The 23,611-nt window shown below is 46.7% G+C and overlaps 1 protein-coding gene across 1 annotated transcript; it reads left to right on the top strand.

The window, feature by feature from the left end:
• The first annotated feature begins 867 nt into the window (after positions 1-867).
• On the top strand, positions 868-23,325 carry LOC119391207 (calpain-11). Its single transcript, XM_049415195.1, has 10 exons — positions 868-940; positions 1,872-2,038; positions 10,267-10,430; positions 11,536-11,753; positions 12,286-12,312; positions 13,459-13,495; positions 14,818-14,944; positions 16,757-16,815; positions 23,184-23,252; positions 23,308-23,325. Exons 2-10 carry the CDS (start codon positions 1,873-1,875, stop codon positions 23,323-23,325), a joined length of 885 nt encoding a protein of 294 aa, XP_049271152.1. The 5' UTR covers positions 868-940; position 1,872.
• Positions 23,326-23,611: the final 286 nt, after the last annotated feature.

The following is a 23,611-nucleotide window of genomic DNA, read 5'->3' as shown; positions in this document are numbered from 1 at the left end:
ATAATTAATCTAGTATTTACACTAACAGATCAAAACCATTTGATCTCTAAGTAGGCACTACCAGAAAAGAGCATGTTTCCGAGCTCTTTGGTGGGCAAAAGCTGGCTTCACTTTCGCTGGCAAGGTGTTGCGAGAGCTTCCACTCCAGAATTTTTTTTAAACCTCCTTGGATTATGGTAATAGATGATGGGCAAATTTTAAGCGAAGCTTCTATGAGTTACAGATTTCGTTGTTGGCGGCGGCGGCGGCGGCATAGTTCACGAGAAACCCGGCACAGGACATTGTACAGAAATGCGGGTGCACACAAATGAGGCCCTCGAAGGTGCGGCCGATGACATGCGTATTTGTATGCGCCGTTTTCTAGTGAACTGAACTGAGTGAACTGATCGTGGGCTTGTCGGTGATCAGCCGTTTCTGAAATGGCCACCTGATCTTTCATCGAGGACGCTTGCCCTTTCATTGTTGCCTTCCACTGGTGCATTTCACTGTTCCACGCATGCCCATCGTTGTTGCCTGTAGCACTCACGTGCTTAGCAGCGCACGTGGGTTAAGGTCCAATAGCCGGCATGGAGGAAGGAAAAAGTTAGCAGGGTGCATACGCAATACGAAAGAAAGAAAGAAAGAAAGAAAGAAAGAAAGAAAGAAAGAAAAAGAAAGAGAGAAAGAAAGAAAGAAGGAAAGAAAGAGAGAAAGAAAGAAAGAAAGAGAAATAGTAGGTCAGGCACGCTCATGCCAATATTCGCTTGCCCCCGTTTTCTAGATAGGAGAAGGGCTCCTAATTTCTAAAATAGGAATGTCTTTAACTATCGTTCTTTTTATGAAAGAGTGTCTTACGGCTATGGTGGTAACGGTTTGGTTACAGTTCCTCGGAATGGGATGCCATCGACGACCAGCAACTTCGCGAATCAGGGCATCTGGCTAAGGATGACGGAGAATTTTGGTAAGTTCCTTTCACTGCTGTAATTTACTGCATAGCTTATAGGCTAGAAATTATACAGCGTAATCCACCTGTACAACGTTACCCAAGCTCTTAAAAATAAAATATACGAGAACGCGACCTTAGATATTAGGTCGGCAGTAACCTACCGCACCAGGATAATACTCTTCATAATTGAGCCATCAACAATTAGATTAAAGTTATCAGCCAACTTCATAATTACTGAACTAGGGGCGCGAATCAACACAGGACAAGCGCGAAGTTCGCGCTTGTCCTGTGCATACCTGTGCGTTCATTTTGGGGCGTCCTTTGTGCTTCAGCGGCGCGCTGCAAGTATCGAGCTGCTTGTCGTTCTTCGTGTGACATTCCAATTTCTTGCTATCGCATTCATTGCTTCACCCTTGCGGCGAAACTGTGCCACTTTTTTAACGCGGACAGTAATTATCACGTGAGGCATAAAGTCCCGAAAACAACTGCATTTGACGATTCGTTGGGAAGCAAATCACCCGATTCATTTGTTTCCAAATCATCCATGGTGTGGAAAACATATTGATGACACGGTACAAACGATTTTAGCAAACGGTATATTGATCCGGTCTGTATAAACAAGTTGTTTCACCCCGCCACGGTGGTCGAGTGGTTATGGCGCTCGACTGCTGACCCGAAGGTCGCGGGATCGAATCCCGGCCGCGGCGGCTGCATTTTCGATGGAGGCGAAAATGTATGAGGTCCATGTATTTACATTTAGGGACACGTTAAAGAACACCAGGTGGTCGAAATTTCCGAAGCCCTCCACTACGGCGTCTCTCATAATCATATCGTGGTTTTGGGACGTTAAACCCCAGATATTATTATTATTAAGCAAGTTGTTTCGTAGCGTCCGTAGAAAGTATCCAGACCAGGCAGGTGTGTAAGCGTGTACATCTTTCGGCAGGATGTCGGAAGAGCACTTCATCGAATGCTTCTGCGCCGTCGAATTTTGCCACTTGGATCCTGGATCCATGCCCTCTGCGGTAGAAGAAGGATTTTCTGAGAAATTCTGGAGTGTCGAAAAACATGAGGGTGCCTGGGTGCCCGGCTTAAGTGCCGGAGGTAGGCCTGGTGAGTGGGTTCACCTTGCATTATCACGCACTTCCACTGCATACGTATGCCCGAGGAGCGCGTCTGTAGAAGTTTCTAGCGCATCTCTGAAGAAAATGTAGGCTGAACCCGAAGAAATATGAGAATATCTATTTACACATATCAATATGTCACATGTCAATATACACATTTCTAGAAAACAAAAGAAATTCGCTTACTAACGTTACGGCCGGTGGGCAGACCTTCATCAGCCAGGCCGGTTCACTGTCCGTTGATTAATTAGTGAACGAATTGTCACACACACACACACACACACACACACACACACACACACACACACACACACACACACACACACACACACACACACACACACACACACACACACACACACACACACACGCACACACACACACACACGAGAGAAAGAGAGAGAAGCTCTATGGAGAGGAATACGCGCCTCAGGGGAATGCTGGCCGACGTTTAGATAGCGGCGCCTATCTATGTCGAAGGTGCCTTGTCATCCTTTGCGTGTCATCTTTAAAATGGTTAGTCATTGTCGTAAAAACTGAATTAAGATACGTTTTAGGCTTCATATGTGACTGATATTGCACGGATGGCACCTGTGTGCTCCCAGCAATGCGATGTAACAGTCAAATTGTGTTCGAAGCTTTGAAGCAGGACACGCAAAGTCACATCAAATACTCTATTTCACCGATCACGCCACAGGAGGTACAAAGGTTTGGCTGTACAGCAGTGGTAATTAACGATAGGGCTATAAAATTTGCACGGTATTTTAAAGGTAGGCCCAGGTTGCATTAGAGCTCAGTTTCAAATGGTGTTTAGTATTTTTTTCGACGTATGTACTTTTTTAATAATCTGCTGTCTGCGGAGCATCGCAATTTTGCAAAAAGGCAGCTACTAACGCTTTCCAGAAGTGAAACTAAAATTGTGAGCGTACAACAAAAACTAGATTTTTTTACGTTTTTTTAGAGCTGTGCGAATAGGAAAATTTTGGGTGCGAAGCGAATTCGAATAATAATGGTTCAGTGCGAATCGAATCGAATAATTTCGAATAATTTTTGAATATTTCTCAAACATTTTTCGAATACTTCGAAGTGAAATTACAAAAGAAGTTGCAGAGAATCCCTAAGTATGTTCTTATGAGATAGCAACATGAAAGTGTTTCGTTTTGCTAGGTTGATGAAGCGCTGGCACGGGGTGGTGTTTCATAGTTGTCTTATCAAGAATGAGGCAATATAGAGGCCAAATTTTATTTATGTACATGATTTGGTGCAACCAAAGTGTTGCCGACAACACTTTACATGTGATAGGCAAAGATGCCATTTCCTCAGCCTCTCCTCCTCTTCCAACTTCTGTGGAACTCCACCTGATGTGGTGGACAAGGGTGTGCTCCCTTCAAGTCCGGAGTTCCAAAGCTGCCTCGTAGACGTCGATATATAAGAACATCTGAAATTTTGGATGCTAAAAAGGTTCGGCGTCCGATTTTTCGAACTTCCTGCCCAAAGTTCAGGTCCAAAACAGGACTAATTGAGTCCCCACCTCTGCCACATCTTTCATCTCCGTGCTGGAACCAGTGTTTTCTTGAGTTAATCCATTTGCGACCATAGCGGAGCTTGAAAGGCAGCTTTGCCGCAATACAGGGTTGTAATGAGGTGAAGCATATTGAAAATCTAGGGACCACTTCGAATTGGACGTTGACTGCGTCTTGGCCAAATTCGACCGTAACGGAGCTTGAAAGGCAGCTTTGCCGCAATACAAAATTGTAATGAGGTGAAGCATATTAAAAATTTGTAGGGGTCACTTCGAATTTGACGTTGCGTCTTAGCCAAGTTAGACCGTAACGGAGCTTGAAAAGCAGCTTTGCCGCAATACGGAAGTGTAATGAGGTGAAGTATATTAAAAATTTGTAGGGGTCACTTTCAATCGGACGTTGACTGTATTTGTTTTTGGGAAGTTCGAATACTTCGAATAGTAAATTTTCAGTGCGAATCGAATTGAATAGCAAACACTATTCGAAAAATATTCGAAATTTCGAATATTCGCACACCCCTAGTTTTTTTACGTTTATCGGTGTATGCAAATTGGCACTTATGAATGGTTCTTTTATACTAAAAAATAAAAATGCACCTAAACTGATGATTCTAGTATCAGTTATGTAGTTACCACTAATTAACACACGGGAACAATTTTTGTTTGCTTACGCCCGACAGTTTCCGAGAAAAAGGTATACAAGTTCCAAAATGTTGCTTTGAGAAAAACGCAGAAATAACGTAGGGGTACGCGCGCCGGTCCTGTAAACGTGTCAAAGAAAAAGGACAAAAAATTCTTTTTGAAACTGCAAGTGGTTAAATGTGATATATTTTGTGAAAGATAAAGGAATTCTCTATCAGGTGATTGCAAAATCACAGAATGGTATCTTTGACCAATGGAAGTCTCACCCCACCTTAAGGTGACACTAAAGACAAGTGTTGAGTCGACGTTGATTGCTGAAATAACGCCCCAGAAACCTCGTAGTGCGTTTTTCGTGCCAAGGAAATGCTGATCTTGAAAGACAATCACATTCTTAGTGGTCCGAACAGCGTAAGCGCACTTCAAATCGCCCGCCTGAAAAGGCCTCCTGACGTAGCGTTTGCCTTGCCCAACGTTGCCCGCCTTCCGTGCCCGGCAGCCGACGCTGCGGTTTCTGCTCTGAAAGGCACATTACAAGCCTTGCCAATGTTGCGGTCGATCTCGTGATCCTCTCCACGAAAGTGCAGCGAGCATACACGCATATTTGTTGGTTGTTTAGCACACTGTCGCAGAGGCACGGTACTCGGCCACTTCGGCGTGGGTTTATTTGTGGAACTCATTGGACAGTCGGACGGTCACGTCGGTTTCTTTGCTGCAGCTGCTGTTGCTCAAGCGGCGCACACCATTCAGGCATCCGACAGCATAAGAGGGACGCGGCATTTTGTCGAACTTTACGTTAGAATGACTTTTATGAGCGTGCAAAGCACACGCAGCAGTACGCGATAACGAAACTTTTAAACCACCCGCGCCGTTCTCCTTGGCAACGCCAAGTTCTTTTTTCCGTGAATGAAACAGAAATGCACAAGCGGTATTTTATTACGTCTTGTAATGTACGGAATGTTATTATTTATTATAAGTAGTTTGAGAACTAGTGATTAATTGTACTCGAGACTCTTGACGTCATCGGGCTCATTCCAAAATGTCCCACTGGTGGCGCATATCGTGTCCTACGTTTACCTTAATTTCTCGGTTAGTAGAGCACTCCTGTTGATAATACTGACGTTTTAGGCGTTCCTAACATTCGCCTTTCACACTGACAAAAATATTTATTTGCCTTTAGCATCCCTTCAAACGAGCGCGGCGTAAGAGGTAGGTTCTCCCCGAGTAAGCCTCTGTTTGACACCGGGTGGATGTGGAGTTTTGTGGATCGCCCTGAAGTGATTGTTAATTACGACCTTTATGAGCTACGTATACACACTGTCGGTTTTGTGGCACTTCACAGCGCTTCACGAGCGTCAACTTTCTGACTTCGCGTCGCAAAAACGTCGCCTTTCTTATTTTCTTATAACGTGTATGGGATTCACTGAGGTTTCGCGCTGAATTCTTGCCCCTGAGGCCTTTAGGCTTCCGAGGTTGTCTTGCAAACACCCCATTAGCAAACCAAAATGTAATCGCTAGTCCGACAGTCATGCGATCACCTCCTGCAAGACAGATCCGTTGTTTTCGCAAATGCGCAGTGTTTGCAACACTCTCTATACTCTTGTAAAGGAAACTAAGGCCCCTATACTGAAGCGCTTCTTACCTCAGACCATTTCCTTACCTTACGTGAGGAGCCCTTCATGCCTCCTTATCTTAGGCAGCTCGTTGAGGGAGCCAGCGTATTCTGAAAGCTTCCTTCAACCTTCCTTTGCAAAGGGCGGCCTAAGTAAGGTAAGGCACGTGTTTCACAAGTCTGGGCTCGAGAGTACGTGTCAAATATCAACTAAACGTTCGCTTTTAGACAAGAATAGCGAATATTTTTTCCTCATATGGGTGACTAATAACGTGTACACCGCTTTTTCGCGATATAGGTTCACCGTCTTTTATGTTTATTTAACTTTCGCCTGTTGCAACAGGCAAAAACAGGATGGTCGAGCAACCTTGGAGCTCATTGCTTTCATTGATGCATTTTGACGGCCTGTTATGTGGGGGCGAGTAATAAAGGTCGTTTACAGAATTTGGAGAATTGGAGAGATTGAGTTTCAAAACCGAGCTATGTTAAGCTTCTGAAATTTTCTCAGTTTGGTGCACTTTTGTCGCGAATGTACTTATGTCCAGGTAAATTATTATGTTTACATTCAGAACAAGGGGTTACGTGTCTCTCCGGTCGTGCATCGCGCCTTTGTGGATCGACCTGTTTCTAGCAAAAGGAGACAGTCTTGCAGCAGCGGTTACCAGGAACCCAAGACCTGAGAGTCTTCAGATATGCGTATGATTTCTTAGTAGTCTTACAGCGTAGTGCCACGGGGTTGCACTCTGAGTTGTCACACATGGTCAGAGTATGTTGAAGAATTTATATCCATTCTGGTCATGACACATCATATTTCATACTAGGATTACGTCCGTTTCCTTGACCTTAAGCTTGATTTCACGGATGGTCATTTTTGTTGGACATATGAACCACGCTCGTATAAACAATACTACTGTTCTCACCTGCGGACAGGGAACTTTTCAAAAGGATTATTGTTCAGGCTTGCTTCTCTGAAGCATTAATATAGTCCTGCTGCCAAAGAGTAGGCGCTAGCTTTCAGGCACGGGTCATTCGCCTGTATCCCGACGGATTATCTCAGTGGATGAGATAATCCGCAGAAAAGGAAAGGAGGGTTTCCTGGGCATACATTGTAGCGCATGCGGCTGCTCCCATGGTTTTGCTAATACCAAGGTGATTTTCTCCTACCCGGACGACCGCATACACATCATTGTGGAAGCAGCTCACATGGCATGTGAAGAATGTCCATGCATAAGAAACCATCGTTAAACTAATCCAAACAAGAGCTGCCATTCCTGGAAGACGCCAGCACGAACTGTGGGCGATGACGGGGTCTTACTCTAAATATCGTGTCGGATTACTGGTGTCCCTTCTTTTTCCTCCCTTCCTACAAAATGCCTATGGGAAGAAGGAAAAGAAGATGATGATGATGCTCCTGGGATGATTGGCAGTGGAGCTAAGCGTTCCGTCTTCGTCGTCTATGTGTACATTGATCTCTTTGCGCTGAGCAGTGACAGCCGCGTTAAGCCGCACATTCGAAAACATGCCTGGCAAGCAATTTGTCAGCGACGGCGAGAAGGATATAATTACAGAGCTTGTGGAGAAGTACAAAGCAGCGATCGGAAATAAGAAATCGGACAGTGTCACTTATAAAGTACTGCAGAGAAGCACCCTTTCAGTGAGAGGAGCGAGGTAAGGAGATACGAAGGTTGTCCTAGCGCTAACTTAACTTGAGGGAGCTCCAATAAAGACCTCAGTAAGGGAGCCTTAGTAAGGAGCGTTCCAGAATACGTGATAAGGCGTCCTCAAGCAGTTAAGGCCCCCTCACTGAGGTAAAGAGCGTTTCAGAATACGGGCTGAATACGGAAATTCAGGCAGCCAGACCATGACACGACAACGCACTGTACGCAGGATGTGTGGGCACGAAGCTACGTGTATGTGTGAACATCGACCGACAAATGCCACGAAGTCATAGGGCTCAGGGCAAGACGCGCATTCATGTAACTGAAACTTACCGGGTGTTATCGGCGATTAAGGTCAGACTGCAATCGCGACGCGAGTAGTGGTGTACGTACTAGAAGCTACGCTGCACCAGCGAGTGCGCTGGCATGAGCGACGTTCGAAGAGCCGAGGCGTTGTCAGATTTCGACGATTTACGACCATCCCCATGCTGTGACCACACTATGAGTGTTACCGACTTTGCTGTGTACAAGTTACTGGAATGAAAAACTCAGTTTTTAATTAACGCCTTTCTTGCTTGCTGTATTTCTCACGTCCACAATAACGTGACGATACTGGGCAGCGACAGCCTGCGGCGAAAATTTGGGCTGGTGTAACACACTTATAATGCAATAAGGCGGAAGCCTGGCTGCACTCATGAGGCAAGTGAGCCGCAGCGACAAGGGGGCAAGAAGCTACGTCGTTCGTAAGCGCGCCTCATGACCTTGAGCATTTCCTTTTTACAGCGAAAGCTGTTATCAGATCACAACGGCAGTGGGGTAGTTGTCCGCCGGCGCCGGTGTCCGTATAGACTATTTTACGGACGGGTTTCGGTGCCGCCATGCTGGGCTGTTAACCTTGCCGTGTTTTATCTTGAACAACTAAGCGAACAGCGCTACGGTGGGCGTGTACACACGGAAACTGTTGGGTTGGTGCATTCGGTGTTTCCTGATTTTATCAGTTCGTTTCAGATATACAAAAATAAGAAAACATTCGTTTAACAGCCCATGATGGCGGCGCCCATATGCCTTACGTAACATAGTCTATACCACTATCACGCGAAATAAGAAAAAAAAAGAATGAAAGTACATCAAAAAATATCCAGGATCAGATAGAATTTGAACACGGTCCCTTGGCGTGGCAGTCGAGTATTATACCACAGAGCCACGCTGGTGCTTGTAACTCCTTTGCAAAAAGACCCTATAAGGCGTCATGTCGGGCAAGGAATCGCGTTAACATGTGTAACATAACGTGGCAGAAGACTGAAATAACAACAAGGCGTCACGCAGTGCTAATTGCTCAACGACTGTGATTTAAAGCTTCCCACCCACTACAAAGTGCCCTACCATAATTCTTCATCGTCATCAGCCGCATGCAGCATCAACAAAGTGCACATAATGCCTTACAGATGTGTAGCGGGTACCTCGCTTATCCGCACAAAGACGAATAATGGCATAGTGGGTGCTTCCCTACTTCAGAAAAATTATTAGCTTTCGCTGTGACTATGCTGCGTGCTCCGCGCAGGCCTGGCGTTTTTTTTTAACACCAAAGTGTTTTATGTCGGGGTTCACCACGGTTCCACTGACGCATTTCCGTCACGGATATGACGTTGTAAAATATAAAGACTAACATATGGAAAAGAAAAAATCTAGAAGAAAAAGTTCCGTCACTGGGAGTCGAACTTACGACCCCTCGATCCCCAGCGCGAAACGACTCCGCCACAGACAGCACGTTCTTCGTCATACTAACTGTGTGCTATGCGGTACTCAGAGATCGGTGGTACATCAACGTGTTTTCGTAATCGCTAGCGAGATGGCGCGGAGGACTCGAAGGGCGCGCTTGAAAGGTCGTCGCCCTCCGCGTTGAGATGAGCGAGCGCCTCTACAGGGCGTAGTCGCTCGTGCGCGTGCGCTTATCTTTTACGTCTTGCGCTCTCACCGCAAGTTTGCGTTGAAGTCAGAGAGAGCACGAAGGTCACTTCGCTCACTGCAGCGGCCGCTTTTGCGAAAGGAGCGCGCTACTCACAAACAAGTAAGTTACAACTGTGACAGTTCGCGCTCATCCTGTGTATACTTGTGCGTTCGTTTTGTGCGTCCTCCTTTGTATTTCACCAGCGCGCTTTAACTGTCGAGCTGTGACAGTTGTTAGTTCGCGCTCATCCTGTGTATGTTCGTTCCGTGTGTCCTTTCTGCTTGAGCAGCGCGTTGCAAGTTTCGAGCTGCTTGCCGTTCTTCGCGCGACATTACAACTTGTTGCTATAGCATTCCTTTCTTCGCCCTCGGGGCGAAACAATGCACGAGAAACGCTCAACTACGTCTGTGAAGACACGTTTTACTTTCGTGTTATGCCGATTCCTATGACAGAGGGATCAGTCATGTTTTTTTTTTTCGATTAGAACGCGCGGCTTACTTTCTGTGTGATGGCGAGCAGGCACGTGGCGGCATCCCGCGACGGCCGCGGTAACTACGCAGCTCGCGATGCTCGAATCAGCCAATGACCGTGGACTTTTGGTTGATGGCATCATTTGTCGAGAGAAGAGCGTGCGATGTCCAGCTGACTTTGAGAATTAATGGTAAATTCCTTGCCCCGCGCTGCGCTATAACGTTTGCCTCACGTGTTCTCAGAAGCTTCGACTACCTTCGGCAGCGTCTTCTGATCATGCTGGAAAAGTAATGCCGGGCTCCTTTGAGTGGATGCGATTCAAATTTTTCAGCGAACTGCTCCTCTTCTCTGTTTTCTTCTCTACTAGATTCAGAGGCATACGCGACAAACCCTCAGTATATAGTGACCTTGGATGAAGAGGACGACCAGGGTGACGGATGCAGGATCATTGTAGCCTTACTCCAGAAGGATCGCCGGTGGTTCCAGTCACGTGAAGACATGTGGTTACCCATCAACTTTCACGTCTACGAGGTAACGTCGACGATTGATACAGCGTCGTATGAGATTAAATCATATACCCAAGCGCGAATGCAGAAATGAGCCTCAAGGACTTCAAAGGCAGCGCTTGAGTCGCCAATGTCAGAATACCTCGTTTGCGTAGTGGTTCAATCGGGCACGCCGGAGAAACATATCATATTAAAGAAAATATTGCCAATTCTATTGCAGAAATTTAAAGTATAATAGCGCACCCCTATGTAAACACTTTCAGCATATGTTACGTCGATATGTGCGTAGTAGGGCTTCATAAAATCTAATTTTTCTTAAATTTTTTTACATGCAGTCGCGCATCCTGAGCCGTGAATGTAGAGAAATATGCCACTCCTTTTAACGGCGTATCACGCGCAAGCAGGCAAACAGGCCTGCTCCATTATATAGGATAAAAGAAAGAAAGAAACAAATAAACAAAAAGAAAGAAAAAAAGAAAGAAAAGAAACCCGCCACAGTGTTCTAGCGTTTACGGTACTCGACTTCTGACCCGAAGATTGCGGGATCAAATCCCGGTTGCGGCGGTCGCATTTCGATGGAGAGGAAATGCTAGAGGCCCGTGTGCTTACATTTACGTGCAGGTTAAAGAACCCCAGGTGGTCTACATTTCCGGAGTCCTCCACTACGGTGTCCCTCGTAATCATGTCGTTTTTTGGGACCGGAAACCACAACACTTATTATGAAAGAAATAAATAATGCAAGAAAGAAAGATTACAGCGAACAGGAACGCACTCGTACACATACGCGCACGCACGCATACCGGTTTGTCCAATTTTTTTTTATTGAGCACAAAACAGGACAGTTTACGTCGCACAGGACAGAAGAGTAACACAGTATAGAAAACATGGGCCAAATTCACAAGGCATTTCGTTCGTCCGGCTGCCTTTGCTAATGATGTGTGCAGCACCAAGACTGGATGAATTTTGTTTTTTTCTTTCTCTACCGTAACAGGCCTTTGTAAATATACACGGGCCCAGGTACTTTGATTTTGAAACGTTTGTTTTCGCCACGTAGAGATCTGCTTTAAAAACTGCACCATCCAGTAGCCATAGGGTTAAAAAGTTGACGATGTTCACACGCACTGCGGCAGATTGAAGACCCCGGCAGCAGCTCCCGGCGCCTCACTGCGGAGGACTTCGAGAAGAGCCAGCTAGTTGGCTGCTGCGATGCGTACGAACCTGGTCGCGAAGTGATGAAAAGGCTCCATCTTTATCCGGGCACTTTCTGTGTCGTGCCGTCCACTCACGAAGCCGACCAGGCCGGAGACTTTTTGCTGCGCATCTACACGGAGAAGGAGAGCACCTGCGGGTACGTCCCTATTGAGGCGAAAGCTTTAGATGCCTTATAAAACTCGAAAACTGATCGTTGGTGGTGGTGGTAAAAAACATTTATTGAACTAGAGAGGTGTGGACTCACTCAGGAGCCCTACATACTGGTTGTAGTCCCTAGTCCGGGACACCACTGGTCGAAGCCGCCAGTCTGGCCCTCTTGACTAGTTGAGGCCTTCTGGGCCTGAAGGTCTGAGCAACCCAGAAGGGCTGCCTCCCAGGCCCCTCTAGTAGGGTTCGGGCGGAGGGTGAGAGCTGAATTTTTGTGGCAGGCCCACACTATGTGGAAGGTATCAGCCGCCTCACCACAGTGTTGGTAGCTGCCAGTGATTGTAGGATTAGAGTGTTTCATTACTACCGGGCACAGCATCGTGTTAGTGTATAAAGTGAAGCAGCACGCGTTCGTTCGCTTTCCCTAGTCCCTCAGCTGAACCTGGGTACCGGCGATGGCTATCCCCATAATTGGTTGTAATGTCTTTGAAAGTTAAGAGAATTTCGCGTTGTGGTTCCAGGTCATCAGGGGTGAAAGGGGACGCCCGGTGAGTCAGTGCTCAGGCTGCCGCATCAGCAACTTCTGCAACTTCTGCATCAGCAAGACTGGTGGTCAGGAGTCCAAACTATACAGCGGGGTGTGCGATCTACATCCCTGCTGCAGTTTCGCAGTATTCGTTCGGTCAGTGGGGTGACCCAACCAGCCACGTAATTACGACACACCCCACGCGAATCCGTAGTAATATATTCAGACTTAGAGTCCGAGGCAGCCAGGGCCATGGCTACTTCTTACGCTTGTGTTGTACCTGGTACACGAAAAGTAGGCCACCCACCTGTGTTCCTTAATGTTTGACTGCTGCCGTATACCATCCCTCGCGTAATATAGCGTCGTACAAAAGTCATATAACGACCAGGCGTAACGCAATGCGAATTGCTTGATTGCTTCCAACCTATTACAAAAGGCTCAGCCATAATCCTTCATTGTCATCAGCCACAGCATCAACAAAGTGCACATAATGCCTTACAGATGTGTAGCGGGTACCACGCTTCTCCGCAGAACGACGAATAATGGCATAGTGGGTGCTTCCTGACTTCATGAAAGTTACGACGATTTATGGCGTAGTAGATACCTTGCATTTGTACTTGTGCTAGTTGCCCCAAGAGAGTCGACTACGGGCTCTTGAAAGGCCGCTCTTCCAGCTTTCGCTGTGATTGTACTGCATGTGCCGCATAAGACCTGGCTTTTTTTTTTTTTAATTGAAGCGCGATAGCGGTTACGGACACCGGCGGTGGCGGAGAACTACGCCACCAAAATAGGTTGCTGTTGGATCTCATAACAGCTTTCGCTGTGAAACGTGGCATTAAAGTGGAAGGCACAGCTGGCGTGAACCAACTGAAAAAAAAAATGAAAAAGCAAGAATTGACGAGCAGGAGCATTTGGAAGAGTTATGAGAATATTATAGTTAAGGGAAGAAAAGTTGTATATTGCGACATATCTTGATTTTTTGACCTTGAACTCGCAAAACGAAATACATTATACTTATATATTTTTATTTCGTTTTACTTACGATTAAGTGAAAAGGTGTAACCGCCGACGGAAAATGTCGACAAATCTAGAGTTTAATTTTTTTATTAAAAAAAGGACCTCTTGGTTTGGTCTAAACAGCAATTTTATTGCTTTCCTTTGTTTTCAGGAAGTGCAACGAGAAGCCGCTCAAGATGCAATTCTTTGTAAGTAACTGAGTTTTTGAGCATCTCTGCCACGAGTACTGCCGACATTTCGCTCGCTAATGTATGTAACAAAACGACTGAATTACCCGTAGTGCTTGACAGGCACAGAGGGCGTTTATTCGGGGAGAGCTACAAACACAGACAGCATGATCGACTGGTCGATTCCGCAGGATCAGCTGACAGAGCTGCATTCAGCTCGGCGCCCCGAATGTTCGCTGTTTTTCAACTATATAGCCAAACACTAAATATTTTGATACTGTTCCTACAGAAAACGATGGTTGCGATGTACAGTCCGGTGCACTGTTAAAGGGAACACTTGGATTAGCACCTTTCATATTGTTGGCCCCCTAACGTTAAGTTGATGTGGAAATAATATTTGTACATGGCACTAGTCTCTCAAAAGGAGTCATAACTGTCAACCACCAGTAGTATTATGCAAATCGAAGTCACTATGCTTTTGCGAGAGCACGAAATCCGTATACGTCCTGCACGCAAGTGTATTTTTTAACAGTGGACCAGTCTGTACATACGAGGCCATGATAGTGTACCTTGAGGGAACGTGGTTGAGCACAGGGGAGCACACGGGATAGATGAAGGCGCACGGAACACACAAGCGCTGTTAACAGCACTGAAGCTTAATTCGGTTATCGAGCTGAACAAAAGTGCTCTATAAGAAGATAACTCCGTCGATTACGTGAATCCACTTACAACAACAATAAACCTGGAATGCTTAAGCTTCGCGTCAAAGAGCGATAAAATGGCAATATAGGGTATCCTGAAACCTCAGAAAGCAATGCTTTATGGTGCGTTCAAAAAGAAAAAAAAAATCTTTCGCTGGGCAAGGTAAAGGATGGTTCAGTGACACATGCATCGCCAAAACAGTCAGTCTGCTCCCTTTCAGTTATTAGACTAGTGACTTCGCAGTTGGTGTTTGGTGTTCTGTGTGCTCCCATTTGTCCTAGTCTTTTCTGCGCTCAACCACCTTCACTCATGTAGGAAAGCCGCAGTTAACAGATTTTATTTCTGGACATAATCCTTTTTCCAGCTTAGGGGATCCGGAAGTGCATACGTTAACTATTGGGGGCAGCTACAAGGGCATTTTTCGCATCTACAAAATTCTTTCTTTTATTGCGAAGCCAAGACTCAAATTGCTACATTAGAGGAGTACCCGCACCGTGGTATAAGAGCGGCCAAAATGCAAGACACCAAGGTAAAAGATGCGGCCGGGAAGAAGCGACCACGCGTCGCTTATGAATTAGCACAATCTCAACACCGCGAATCTCTCTCTCACAGCGCCTGCTTTAAACACTGCTACCACGCAGGAAGGATGCAGCGGAGGGTATGTTTCTGACGATGACATGAAGGCCGCCTTTGATGAACTGGCCTCTGCCGATGGCACCATCTCCATTAAGTCCCTGCAGAAGCTGCTCAACAAGCTATCCGCGCTGGGTAAGAATGACACGTTATATATATTGTAGCGAAGAGGAACGAACGTTGTAGTGGGTCAGCCTCTCCAGTGACATCTAGTGGGTCTGTCTCTACCACACATGGCTCGTGGACGCCGCTCGATCTCGGGGTCCGTGAATTAAGTCGTTGAATAAGCTACCGGTTGACTTATTCGCCAGCGTTCAATAAACGCCTTTACAATTGGCGTTTATTGAATGCCAGTTGAACTGAATTGGCTAGGGCAAGGTAAAGGTTGTAGACCAGCTTGCAAGAGACGGGGTGAAGATTTCCGGCGCTGGCAATCGGGAAAGAGCGCACGAACTTCTGAACGAAGTGGTTCAATGTAATATACCTGCTATCGTCACCTTTATGGAAAGGAACTCGCGACCGCAATGCAAGCTATCTCGCTTGTGAAGCGATAGGCGGCGCCGCTGGCAGGTGGGAGGAGGTTTGCTTTCTCTGAACGCTGCCGACATGAAGACAAGTTCGTTTCTTGCGGCACCTCGAGCCAGTCGGAGAGGCATCAGCAGCCTTTTACGACCTAGCTATCAGCTTTGTAAAGAGCCACCGAGGACCAACCTGTCAGAGCTCAGAATATGGCGTATCGACAACATGGCTGATTCTGAAAATGTCCGGAATAACGTGGTCGTCGCCTACCATTGCACCCGCATTCTGCTGCCTGCCTGGGCGTCGGCAGCCACGCGGAAACTGGCACGTGGGCCTCCACTGAGCGGTCGGATACCAAAAAGAAATGACTCGGGATGCCAGCATGTTTCTTTAGGACCCCATAAGTGTAGTTGTGTTGAAAAGGAGCGTTACAGTCTTGCCGCATCAAACCTAAACGAAACCTGACAGAGTAACGGAAAGCAGCGGGATGCACGCCTATATGCATTCCAACGGGATGTTGGATATGCATATAGGCGTGCGCAGGCTTCCCCGTCAGGGAGGCGAGGTTTCGTCTCAGCGACCTGTGCCAAATATCGAATAAACCATTGAATAACGAAAGTAGCCACCGTGTTCCCGTAGGAGTATTTACAGGGACAACAAACCACTACCACCCAGCGCCATTTGATATGTAAAAGCGCTACCGACTGCGGCGTGTAGTCTCTTCAAAATAAAACTATATTGTCGTGAATATAGGGTGGCTAGATATTTTAACGCGGTTGCGTTACAGCGCACGTCCGAAGAAAAGCCATCTATGTAAAAGTGGGAGAGTTATCACTGCGTTTTCGTCATTTATTTCCGGAAAAACGTTCGTTAAATTGAGTTCAGCGACATGAAAACTTCGTTAATTCGAGTTGATGAAAACACTGAACCCTTTGGGTACCTACAGGGCAATGGAAATTTCTTCGTTAGATGGGAAAATTCGTAAAATAGGGTTTCGTTAGATCGAGTTTTAACTGCATATGCCTGTAATTATAATTAGTGCGGACATTTATCAGGTACTTCTTCATCATCTGTACATTATCATCTTCACATGGAGTTCTTCGTCTGCATCGCTTGTGGAGTCTCATCTTGCGATTGTTCTGTGCCTTTAGTGCGATGCGTTAGAGTGTCTAGTACACTCTAGATGCGTTGCGTGTTAACTGCTACGTCACAAGTGGTGCAAGGGCTGGGTACGCCGTATACGTGGTGGGAGGTGTGTTGCACGGTGGTATTATACGCAATATGTGTAGTCTTAAATATTTACCTATATGGTGCTAACTTTAGGTAAAGTTGACGCTTTAACATCAACTAATTTCACATAAGCGTCTCCCTCCACGTGTAATTTTACAAAGATAATGTTACAGTCTGTAAACGGTATTTTTCTTGCAGGGAACCAACCAGTGGAGTTTTCGATGGAATTCTGTCGAATAATGATGACCTACGTCGATGTATCCTACGCCTGTTGTCTTCTGTTGTCTTCGTATGTCGTACTGCAGTAATAATTTTATTACGATAACGACTATACGTACGCACATGGCGCGGTGTTGCCGCCGCCGCCGTCGGCGTTGCCGTGATGTTCTGTATCAAGTCCAAATCGATAACATCACGCCATGCGTCGTATGTTTTATTTCTATGTGCGAGTAACAGCGCGCGAATGCAGTGAACGAATTGCTTATCGAGCGGACAAGATATGCGGCGGCCGTGTTTTGTCGCGTGAAAAGCGCATGGGGGGAGGGGAGGGGGGACGGGCGGAGAGGCGGCTGCATGGATCGACACGTGCTCAGCCGGGTGCGGTCTTAGAGGGTCCAGCAGACGGCTTAAAACTGTGTTCGTGCTCGGTAGTCACCGCGCATGTTGATGATGTAGTGACAACCAGCGCGAAAGTCGATTAGCTCTACTGGACATATATATATATATTGAACCAAACGTATACTACTCGCGCTAGCCTATAGATAATCAGGCTATTTTTTATTTTCCCCTAAACTAATTAGTTAATTATTTTTAATTACCTAACTTTTTAATTATTGGATCAAAAGAAAAAATTGGGGGACGCTTAAGCTTCGCCTTTAAGAGTTGAACGCGATAGCGATATCCGGCCCCTTGTGCGCACTTCGAACACTACGGGTGTTTAACAAAATGCGCGCACTAAGGTGTGTGCCTTATGTAATGGGTAGCATGCTTTAAACCAGAGGCAATTATGCGCGAGAAACCTTTTCGAAGTTGCGATGCACCCACTACGTGGTCTTAAGGGAATACGCGCAGTAATGTGTGTGCCTTCTGTAATGGATGGCTGTATTTAAACCAGCAAGTCGTTATGATAATGACATAGTGTGACGCCCGATAGCAATGTACGCTTGTACCACGCAATATTACTGCGATACTACATCTCGTACTGTGAGACCTGTATACAGGACGCGTATTTTTGAGAAGCTTGAAAGTTATTTTCAGTGCAGCTCCAAGCAGAGGCGTGGCTGTGTGGTAGAACACCTGCTTGCCACGCAGACGGCGTGGGTTCGATTCTCACTCGGACCCAACATTTTCATTATTTATTTTATTTGCAGCTTTTTTGATTTTTCGGTCACGGACAAGATGATGATTTTTCGCTCACAACCAACGGTGCCGACGCCGACGGCAGAATTTCTGCGATACGAGCTCTTTAACGCTATCGCGTTAAAACCCAAAATATGAACACTGAGCTGTAGAGCACTTTTAGAAACCACGGACTGAATTGTTTCCTGTTCGATACGACTCGCGGTGTTATTTTTTCCGCGTTGTAAAGAAAGCCCGCGAAATTTGAAAAGAGGCCATGTGACGGACCGCGAGCGCACTGCCATAGTGCTGCTCTCAAACGTGCAACCGGTGAACGAGGTCGCCCGCGGCTGCCACGGGGAAGCGACAGGGTGCTTTGAAAGTGGCCGATGTTTGGGCGTCCGTCTTTCGTTGAATGACGGTGCATATGCACGCTGCTGGACGAGCGCTGCCGCGGTGATGAAGTGGTCACGACTGCGAGGAAAAAAAAAAAAACAGCAGTTTGATTCTGATTCATGTAGATAGGGCGAAACGCGACAGAACGATGAAATGCCTCGACAGCTGCTGCAATTCGAGATTTCTCTCCCCGGTTCTACTCGCGCGGCGTCGCTCGGCGTCGCGTCATTGGAGAGGAGGTGGCTATCACGTGACCGTTCTATGGCTTTTACGGGCTATTCTCACGTCTTGGACCGTTAAACAATGCATATTGAATTTGAATTTGAATCGAGCCTCGACCAATCCCGTGTAGCTCATAGAACGCTCGCAGGCTTTACCGGGCGTTTGATCTGGTTGTCTGCGGCTCTGCGGCGGTTTCGAGTGGGCGAGGAGAAGCGTCGGCGCGCCGGCGTCTTTTAAAGGGGTACTGACACCTTTTTTCGAAGGCGAGTTTACTCTGCCATACAAATCTGCTGTATGCAGAGACGGCTCTCAGCAAGTGTGAAGACTGGAGTAATCCGTGTGTCTTCTGGTGCTGTACTGCTTTAGAGGTCCGCAATATAGCCGTAGATAAGTATGGTGTTCAGTGTGGACAGTGCAAGTTTTAGGGGCGAAGCTCCTTAAGGCGGCACCCGTCCGTCCCTCGTAGTCGTCGTGGTCGTAGTAGTGAGTAACAAGTCTTACGCTTTGACCTCCAAGGTGGTGCCGGTGGGAGATTTCTCCTGTGCGTTGTTGAACAATAAAAAATTCGCAGCGTGCGCGTTAACTAAAAGCCGAATTCTTCTGTCTCTCATTCCCCATTAGCAGCCATTGGCATGTTCCAGTAGGAAACGTTAGTAGAAGTAGAAGTGTAAGTGTTAGCTAAAAGCCGACTTCTTCTGTCTCTCATTGCCATTAGCAGCCATTGTTTACCTCCAAGGTAGTGCCTGGTGAGATTTCTCCTGTGCGTGATTAAACAATAAAAATTTTGTTCAAAACGCCGTTGATTGATGAAATAAACCAACGAAAGACGCCAGATGTTTTGTAAAAGCAGAACGAAAGAACGCCAGATGTTTTTCTTAAAGTGTAGTAGTAGTAGTTGTATGTAGCCACCTCGCCCGATCGTCAACGGGCGAGGTGGACCGGCAACGGCGCGAGGACCCTGCCGTACGAGAGTTAAATCACACTAAAAGACATACTTTGCGGGCGATACACTCTAGTGAGCTTTCAACTTTTCGTCTTAATGTACATGATAAAGAAATTATTTCTACGAAAAACGCAAGGCACACCTTGAGCAATATGTTTGGTTTTGGGACGCTAAATGGAACCATGAGGCGATGCGAAGCCGGAGCACTTGCACGATCGCGTTCCGTTGGCTTTCGTTGGGCATGCTACCGACCTCGCGTCGTGGAACGCGCGTCCTGTCTTCCCTCTAGCCTTGCCTTTAATTCGCACAGGGCGAGCGGGGAATGCGGTCGCTCTTGGCGCTCTTTCGCTCGGGAGCGGACTTCTTCCTTGCATTTCACCGATCACAAGTGATAATGAAGGGACCACGTAAACCAACAATACAATAAAAGTTTGATGTTTAATATATACACGATGTTTCACACTCTTTATATTATGTACTGGGCGCAGTTCACGGAAGAGTTTCACGGTTTACAGATGATTCCCTCCGTAGCTTCGCCCCACTCATCATCATTCACCCCGTGGATATGCTGTGATTTTTGTCTTTACTTTACAATTATATCCTCAGCTGTTTGCGTCTCGCTCAGATATAGAACAGTTGCTGAACTTACCGCCTGCCAGAGGAGCAGGATGACTAGTGTGTCGCTGAAGATGTTCAAAGCGCATTCGATGCCGAGCAACACGTCGAATATCAGCCCCTCTGTGGCTGCCGCGAAAACAAGGAAAAATGTTGCGTCACTTCCAGTAGGTACACTTTGGTTTTAACGAAGAAAAATCCGCTCGCGTGCGTGCTGGATTGAATAAGCTTTACATAATAGGAAACAGTAAATCTTGACTGACGCGAAGATTTTGTTGCCTGCCTCTCTTTGAGTGAGGTCGTCTGCCTCGCCTTGTATCCGAACAAGGATTTGAAACTCAGTGCCCCATTTTCGTAATACAACGCTCGCGCATACACGCAGGCAACGCTCAAAGTAGCTTTACGAAAGCAACGAAACAATGCTTTACAATGCAAATTTTGCTATCACTGAGTGCTTGTCGAGCATTAAATATAAAAAAAGTCACAGTTTCACCGCAAGGGCGGAGCAATGAATGCCATAGCAACAAAATCGTAATGTTATACGAAGTGAGGCTGGCAGCTAACTCCTTTGGATCCGATCTCGCGTGACTCTACAAAACGCTGGTGTAAAAGAATACGGCCGCTCCAGGGAGAGATGCTCTTTCCGCACAGTCTCTTCGCGTTGAGAGCGCAGCACGTAGAAGGGCATACGAGCCGCCCGCGCATGGCTGCCGAGATAGCGGGCACGCCAGCGATCGCGACTGCGCCCTGTTCAATGTTGCTTCTAGAGCGACACCCCTCCTTCCCCTCGCGTCTTTTTCCTCTTGTGTTCTGTATTGTTCTATACTATTTTTTGTGTAACATTGTGTTACATGACTGTCTTCAGTTTTCATAAAGCGTTGTTGTCTTCTGAGCTTGAATTCTTGTTTTCATGCACGGGCTGAGGGGTTAACTGAAATTAGCTAACATTGTTTTGTATAGGCAGGACATGTACTATTTTTACATGCACAGAATGTTACTCATGTCCCAGCTAAAAACAGACTGAACGGGCTTCTGTCTTAGTCATTTCGTACACTGGAACGTACAGTTTTAATACTGGCATAAATACGTATGACATAGTCTGATTCATAGTTCAGGGTCTGGTTTATTATTCTATAAAGATGAAATTTCTCCCATGTAGACACGATGTTGTGTCGTGCGACATCTGCTGTTACGTCAACACACCAGCGTGTTGTGTTACCCGTCAATGCCGCAGGGTAGAGCCATGTCTCCACCGATGTCTGTTTTTGAATTCTGTAGCCAACTCGGCGTGGCCATATTCGCCATGTAACCCGTGTCATGCCCCCTGTATGAGTCAATCAACCCTCGCCCCTTTTCTTAAAACACGACGTAATAAATGCTATGAACACTCTTCAGTCTCGCCCGCAAGCTCCGTCTCGTCTCGTTACTCCGCGAGCCCTCCCGTCGCAAGGCCTCTCCGCCGGCCAGCCGCGGGCTACGTCGCGGTCATGGCGACGACATGACAGGTATATCCTACGTGTTTATGAGGTCCCCGAAAAAATAAGACAAGTTTGCAACTCCATTCCCGAAACCATGGTCAAGAACGTCACGGAAAATCTGATAAAGAGATGCCAGAGTTGTATTGCAGCAGATGGCAACCTCTTTGAACATGTTCTGTAATCGCGGCTTAATTTTACGAGCACCGATCACCGAAAACAAAAAAATGGCCGCGTATCTGCGTGCTTCGCTGCAAATGTCGTCTAAAGACGATAGAAGAGGCGCTGCGTGAGATATGGACGCCATCTGGCAATACGTGGGGAAACATGAGTGCTGTGTGGCGAGCTGGTAGTCCCGGCGCAGCAGCAGGCGAAGACCGGCGGTGACCAACGCGACCGGCGGGGACGCCAACCAGCCCGAACACGCGGTTTGGCGCGAAGCGCCGAAGCAGAAGAAATATCCGCACTCAACGAGTACTCTCCACACACTCTTTTATTTACACGTCACCTGGGTAAAACAGGAATGCCAGAGCGGCGCCCCATGGCATTCGTACAGTGCAATACTGAACCGAAACCGAAGTACAACAATGAGCTCGTGCAGAGGGCACGGAGGAAGGCAAGTTTCAGCGCAGATTAAGAAACTAGGGTCTCTAGAATTACGTATCTATGTATTTTTAAAGGAACACACCACCTAATACTTACTTAGTTATGTTGCGCCTCATATATACGTAATGTTTGCTTTTTTGATCAACAATGTACACAAGTATGAACCTAGTCAGTCGTTCAAGATGGCTGGCCTTTGGGCAAGTGGTTCAACTTTGGCCGGTTCAACTTTAGCTGAATCGAGTGACGTGCCGACAAACAGAAAGACAGACCAAAATTTCTGCGTTTAAGTTCCCCAAGAAAGACTATCGTCTTTAAAAAAGTCTCCTCATGCCGTTCGCCTACCAACGCCACCCGTGACTAGCTTCACGTCGTCGCCTTCTTTTACGCATCTCAAGTTCAAAAGAGACAATAAAGCTATTTTCTTGTTTTATTTATCCGCCTCGGACGCTTATCTCGGCAGCGCTCGGCCAGCAGCGTACATTTGCACCGTCATTCAACGAAAGACGGACGCCCAAACATCGGCCACCTTCAAGGCACCCTGTCGCTTCCCCGTGGCAGCCGCGGGCGACCTCGTTCACCGGTTGCACGTTTGAGAGCAGCACTATAGCAGTACGCTCGCGGCCCGTCACGTGGCCTCTTTTCAAATTTCGCGGGCTTTCTTTACAACGCGGAAAAAATAACACCGCGAGTCGTATCGTACAGGAAACAATTCAGTCCATGGTTTCTAAAAGTGCTCTACAGCTCAGTGTTCATATTTCGTGTTTTCAGCCAATAATTAAAAATTTAAGTAATTAAAAATAATTAACTAAATAATTTAGGGGAAAATAAAAAATAGCCTGAGTATCTGTAGGCTAGTACGAGTAGTATACGTTTGGTTCAATTTGCCTCTGAAGTGCCTTTCATTTTCAAAGTCTTGGCTCAAGTTATGTGGGACAACCTGTATATATCACCTTTGAATTCCAAAGCGCCGAGGAACTGGACGTGCTCACTACATTGTGAATGATTAGATTCCTTGACGCTGCCTTTATAGGAGGATCGCACAGAGAGCATTGACTTCCATGAATTCAAGCGGTTGCATAACGTGACAGAAGTTCTAAGGGCAAGTACCTATAATATATCCGTGTTCAATTTCAGAATACAATGTCACTATATAGGTTACGCAGATCGGTTAGTTATGCCATGTACACCGGCGTCACGGTCAGGTACACTTGTATTATTCTTCACACGCTTGGAGCCCCGCCACGGTGGTCTAGTGGTTATGGCGCTCGCCTGCTGACCCGAAGGTCGCGGGATCGAATCCCGGCCACGGCGACTGCATTTTCGATGGAGGCGATAATGTTTGAGGCCCGTGTGCTTAGATTTAGGTGAACGTTAATGAACCCCAGGTGGTCAAAATTTCCGGAGCCCTCCACTACGGCGTCCCTCATAATCATATCGTGGTTTTAGGACGTTGAACCC

This window comes from Rhipicephalus sanguineus, chromosome 4 (assembly GCF_013339695.2).
Source record: "Rhipicephalus sanguineus isolate Rsan-2018 chromosome 4, BIME_Rsan_1.4, whole genome shotgun sequence".
Lineage (NCBI taxonomy): Eukaryota > Metazoa > Arthropoda > Arachnida > Ixodida > Ixodidae > Rhipicephalus > Rhipicephalus sanguineus.
This window is presented reverse-complemented; position numbering and strand designations above follow the sequence as displayed.

Bases quoted from the DNA above. Each gene is read 5' to 3' on its own strand.
- LOC119391207 (XM_049415195.1), top strand. From the start codon at position 1,873: ATGTCGGAAGAGCACTTCATCGAATGCTTCTGCGCCGTCGAATTTTGC. The intron at 10,431-11,535 runs GTAACGTCGACG...GCACTGCGGCAG, and splicing joins TCAACTTTCACGTCTACGAG to ATTGAAGACCCCGGCAGCAG. The intron at 16,816-23,183 runs GTATCCTACGCC...CTGCCTTTATAG, and splicing joins TAATGATGACCTACGTCGAT to GAGGATCGCACAGAGAGCAT.